The 5905-nt window shown below is 35.1% G+C and overlaps 1 protein-coding gene across 1 annotated transcript; it reads right to left on the bottom strand.

Moving 5' to 3' along the window:
- Window positions 1–5238: 5238 nt before the first annotated feature.
- Window positions 5239–5670, bottom strand: LOC140759894 (zinc finger AN1 domain-containing stress-associated protein 15-like). The gene has a single exon (XM_073096584.1). It carries the CDS (start codon window positions 5668–5670, stop codon window positions 5239–5241), a length of 432 nt encoding a protein of 143 aa, XP_072952685.1.
- Window positions 5671–5905: the final 235 nt, after the last annotated feature.

Genomic DNA, 5905 nt, shown 5'->3' on the forward strand with positions numbered 1-5905 from the left:
TAGTGAAAATAAATGATGTAAATTACAAATTAATTAAAAGAGAGGGCGTTAAGTGCAAATTTCCCTTATGTTAAATTGTCTTCCTTCTCCATTTTATTTAACTATTTCTTCCTTTTTCCAATTTTAAGTTGGAATTAGAGATTCTAATTCATGGATAATGGCTCTTTTTAAGTTAAATGAGAATATTTTAGATAATTTATTTTTTATTTTTTAAAAATAATAAAATATTCTTTATCATGTTAGTTATTATTAGGGTAAAATTAATCCAAAGTGTTTTTGGGCCATTAAATATTAATAATATATTTATTACGATAGAGTGAAAATAATAATAAAATTAAAATGTACCGTATTTTTGACAAATTTCTCTTATACATATATAGCACTAGCATCTCTATTCAAAATTATGGTATCCGTTATTGCTTGATAAGATCCGACCACTGAGCTGCACTGCACCGATTGAAATTTAACCTAATTATCTCGAATTGGTTAGGTGTAGTCCATGATTACACTTTTGAAGTAGGGAAAGCAAAGAGAAGTGCACCTTTTGGGTCCTTGATAAAAGCTCCTTTTGATGGTATCTTTTAAGCTCCTTTACCCCACTCCTACTAAAAAGAAAACTAATTTTACTCAATGGGTGTTGGACCATGGAGGCCTCTTTTAGCTTCATTAGTGGGTTAAGTGGCCCATTTTGAAGTGGTTCCACCAAAAGAAACTTTGGCTCACTAAATTTAACTTTTGGGCTAGTGGCTAACTAAATCAATGCTAAGATAAAAAGCCTTTTCTACTTAGAAAAGACTATGTTTTCAAGTCTAGATAAGAAGTCTCTTTTCCTTATATCACTATACTTGGGCAAAAGGCTCATGATAATTGAGATTAAGGATCAAGCATATCATCACTTAGTGTGCTACTCATTGACATGACCACCAAGGCACTAAAGTATGTTTATATATATATATAGATGAATGGTATGATGTTTGTAGTCTAGTCTTCAATTTAGGCATGACCTTTAAACCATATAAAAATATATATATATATATATATATTGGACCAAAGAGGACCAGACCCAACAAATATTAGGGTCTAAATGCCAAGGTCTAGTTCTTAGTAGAGAAAGATATCAAGAAAAACTTAAATCATGCTGACCATATATAGTTTTAGGTATAATTATTCACTATTATTATTGCTTGTTCTGAGAAGAGTGTGTCTAATCCTAATTATATTTCAGAAGGAGACATTTCTACAGGACAACGAGAATTATGATTTATTTATTTTCCGAGAGGGTGAAAATCTATGATGGCCCAATTAAACTATAACCTACAATTAAGGAAAATGAGGATCTCAATCATCGGAATACCTGCTAGATTTTATAATTTATAAACTCGTGACTAAACAAAGTTATTCATGATGTATCTTCCCTAATTAATGGATGAGTTGTGGCTAGAGGCTACAAGATAATTTTGTGAAGTTCGCAATAGAAGCTTGAAGAACATATGAGTATTTTTTATATTTTTGATTGTGGTGAAGTCTCTTGCATTAGAGATTGCATTTGCTATTGCCTCAAGGATATCTGAGGTTGGGTACTAAGCATGGAAAGCGGTACATTAATAGGAATTGAGCAAATTACTTTAGAGACAATTATGCATATCAATGAATAGTATGTAAGTGATTTGTAATAGTTGGTTATCATAATGCTTAGTTTGATCCCGAGGGATCCGTAGGGATTTTTTTTACGTAAAAAGTTCTTGTATTTTGATATGTTTTTACATATCATATTTAATTTTTTTACTTGATAATTTTAATTAGAAAAATATCTTCTGATGATTTAAAAATTTTCAAGACCAATCAAAGAGATGGCTCTAGTCTGATCTTAAATGTAAATATTTGACTTTGATTAGTTTAGAATCTTTCAAATGACTATGGCAAAACATATTTATGAAGATTAAGATTGCTTCAGTAACTTTCTATGTTGTTATGATTTTTTTCTCATATAAATTATATCTTTTATAGTAGTGCAGCTAACAAGACAATTTACTACAAAGTGGTGAATTCCACTATTTTATAAGCCTCTCATAGTTAACCGAAAGTTCAATATGAATACATAGGTAGAAAGAGCCACACAAGAAATATATTTTGATAGATATGTTAGTCTTAATTTTTTATCAATAAAAAAAAATGTCATTTATATACAAGTAGAAGATGGAGAAACCCTTCCCAAATATAACTAATTCTACCCAAATTTGCATACCAATCTAAGTAAATATAAAAAATAGTAAAAAGAGTGAATGAAGAGAAGAGGAAAAAGATATCCTCAACTAATGTTTTAATGGAGTAAGGACCCGAGTGGACTCTTTTTATAATGTTGACAAACAAAAATAAATTTGACTCCGCTACAATTGCTTTAGCAGTAAGCCATGAGGAGAAGCTCTCAAAGCAATTATCGGCAATTATTAGGGAATCTAATGTGAGAGCGTAAAATAAAGCCTACCCCACTAAGCTTATTGGGACCTAGAAATAAACCGTCAATGTTTAGCTTACAAAACCTAGGAGGGCGAGGTTCCCAACAAATAAGATGCAAAGGATACGCTAAGCCAGAGGTAGGGGAGATAGAACCTCTAAATACTCATAAGTGCTAGGGTATCTCCCGGGCTATCAAACCTAACTTGCAGATGTTAAATAAAAGGATGTTATCGTAATATTTCCAAATAGGTCTTCCAACCAGGCCAATTGGTAGACCCAGTTGGCTCAAGCTAGTTAAGATTCACATAAATAGATTTAAGGTAGTAAGGCATTAAGAATGCAGTAGTCTTCTCTAGTGAGGAGAGAAAGGTAAAGCTAAAAAATGCTCTTGCTTAAGACAAGGCCAAACAGTTGAAGAATCTAGTCCTCATCCGTAAGCATCGACTTTTAGAGGGTGACCAAAATTAACAAATATACCCATATGGATATCAATAGGCTAGTAATAAAATGGGTGGCCAACAAGCTACACCCACACAGGGGCAATGTTTGATCTCTTTTCTTACCGGTTAGAAATTTGGGTGCTAGGGGCGAAGGTTTATCCTGTTTGATTTAAGTTCCGGGAGGGTCCCTGACCCCTCACCTGGTTCAGTAACTAAACTTTTTTTATATATATCTAACCAAATTTACTCTTCAAAAAAATTCAGATTAAAAAATGAGATCAACTAATCAAGTTCAAAGATTAGCCTCAAACCAAACAACATTCAACACTTAGAGAATGTCCCCCTCCTTAGATAACTTAAAACGTGGAATAAATAATAATGAAAAAAAAAACCGACGGCTATCTCGATAACCTGAAGGGCACCCACTGACGTTCATCGCCTGTTGGTACACAAGATAAGCCTAAGATAGAGATGGAGGACAACCAAGAAACTTACCAATGAAATAGTAATTCCACTCTTCCCGACTGGCCTGCATCCTTTCCAGGTCAATGGTGACAGATCCATTGGAGCAGGGAAACCATGGAAGGAGACACTCCCTTAAGCACAGATGTAGATCGATCACTTCGAGACAATTGAGCCCAAGAAGTGGAGGTCGAGGTCTAAGGAAGACAGAGCAAGGAAAGGGATATTTATATCATTAGTCTTATAACTTACGTGAATTTATTACAAGATATTAAGTGACATCTAAAGAATCAAATGATTTGACTATTTTGTTCCTACTTTATTTTAGGGAAATTCATAGTCCAAAGTAGACTTTTATATAAGCTGGTTGCCAGAGGTTCCATGAAGCTTGATTTAATTTTTGAAACAATTAATGATCAAATCTTTTCACATTAATAACCATTAGACACCATTCTCGAGTCATGAACCATTTGCCAGAGCCTGGATAGTATGATTGTTAATCTAGTACTCAGCAAACCTACCTTAATACCAATTGCAAATCTAATAGATTATAACAATATAGAGAAATATCATGAAGAGCTCACCAAATTAATGGCTTTCATTCATCACAAGTAACTAAAATTTTGGAACAGATTAAGAGCCCACAATCGAGCAGATGGCTGTCTAGAGACCAAAATAGGTCTTAATCTCAAAGCCTCCATTAATACATTCTTAATCAAAATCTCCAAACGGTCGACCGTGAATATGGAATAGTAGATCACTTTCTTCGAGCCCCAATTAGAAGCTCCATTTTTCCGTAATTCCTCATGAGATCTTGTGTAATTCTCCAGGTTGCCCTACAACATCGTCTCTAGTCTCATAATCTGCGGCATAACAGAAACAAAGAAATGAATATTAAATGACAAGCTAATTAAATTAATAAGGCCTCATAGCAGTCCTGAACATAGTCAATTCTCAAGCTATCAGGGAAAATATTCAGAACAATGTCAGCTAAGCTATCAGAAGCTGGAATCAGACTGAAAAACTTGTGCAGGAGCAGGAGAAGGTGGATGCCAAGCTAATACAATAGAACTGTTATGGCTTTGCAAGTTAAGGCACTGCATCTGATATAATAACTGCGAAAGGGAAGAGTCTTCTTGAGAAGAACCATGCCCAGAGAGGGCTTTCCATGAATTACCAACAGAAACTAGGTATCCATTCAATTTTATGTCTCTAAACTTATATTTATGCTCCAATAACAATGGGTTGGCACTATCATTTTGTTTTCTTGTCAGAGATGAAGATGGAAGATACCTATGATAATGCGAAGAACATTCTTTATAAGAAATGTTGCCATTTCTCCTCGTAAATTGTTCTTGTGGCAACAAACTCTACAATGGCAAATCATTGAAAGGGAATTTAACACATAAATAAGGGCCCTTCTATTATCTGAAGCTATTTATTATACCTCAAAAGATTTCGGTGAAGATAGCCGGTAGTCTGATAAAAGTTCGCAATCTCAATTCTATAAAGATAAAAATGGCCGAAAATACTTGGAAGTTCATCAATAAAATTGAGAGCTTAGATTGAATTCTATATCATCATTAACCATGACCCAACTTCCCCAACACATCCTTTTCCAAACTAAGTTCATCAATAGAGAGGATGAAACTAAGAGAAACATTTTCCAATTTGAAATCTATTAGGATGAGAGCTATTCACCAGATGATATATAAAGTTGAATTCTAACAACAACACCCAAAACTATGTAATCAGCAATCATGATATTTCAATTGGATAAACAAAAAAAGGGCAGCTATTTCATAAATTATCAACAATAAGCAAGCTATATAACTATCTGAAATGAAAAGAAGAATCACGAGTAGGTAAATTATCGACCTTATATCTTGACGATCTTAGCAGCTCTGATCACAGGGTTAGCCCTCGCGATCTCCTCCCTCCCTGCAGCCTTGTAGTCAAAGGAACAATCATGGATATCAGAGTATCTATGGAGGCCGCAGAAGAGATCCCCGCAGCGGCACCGGAATCCGGTGAGCCCCACCTTCTTCCGGCAACTGGAACATCTATTACCAAGTTTAGTCGGCTTCTCAGATTCCTTGTCGGGTTTCGGCGCGTAAGCGACCGCGACAACGGCGTCGGCTATGGGAGATTCAGGTCTCTCGGGCTTCCCAATCGGGAGCTCCTCGCATGGTTTCAGGAATAAGGAGGGTGGTGGTGATGCTGGCGATGGAGAAGGAGAAGGGGAAGAGGAAGAGGAGGGCTTGAGGATCTCGGCTTCATCTTTGTCAAGGTTGCAGCTTTCTCGTGCCATTAGATGGTAACCGAGGAGATCAAAAGAAATTAAAGGGGAAAGCAAAAAGATCTCACGAGAAGAAGCAAAAAAAAAAGCAACTTTTTATGCTGGAAATTTATTAAGCTACTTTCGAAAATCGAAAGACGGGAGCTTTTTTTCTTTTTTCTTTTTTTTAGAAGAGAAATCGAATCGTGGAGAAGAAAAAGAACGATCAAAAGGAAAGATTCTCGCCAAATTTCTTGATAAATCGAGA

The sequence above is a fragment of the Typha angustifolia genome, chromosome 1 (assembly GCF_048772165.1).
Source record: "Typha angustifolia cultivar Huaian chromosome 1, ASM4877216v1, whole genome shotgun sequence".
Classification (NCBI taxonomy): Eukaryota; Viridiplantae; Streptophyta; class Magnoliopsida; order Poales; family Typhaceae; genus Typha; species Typha angustifolia.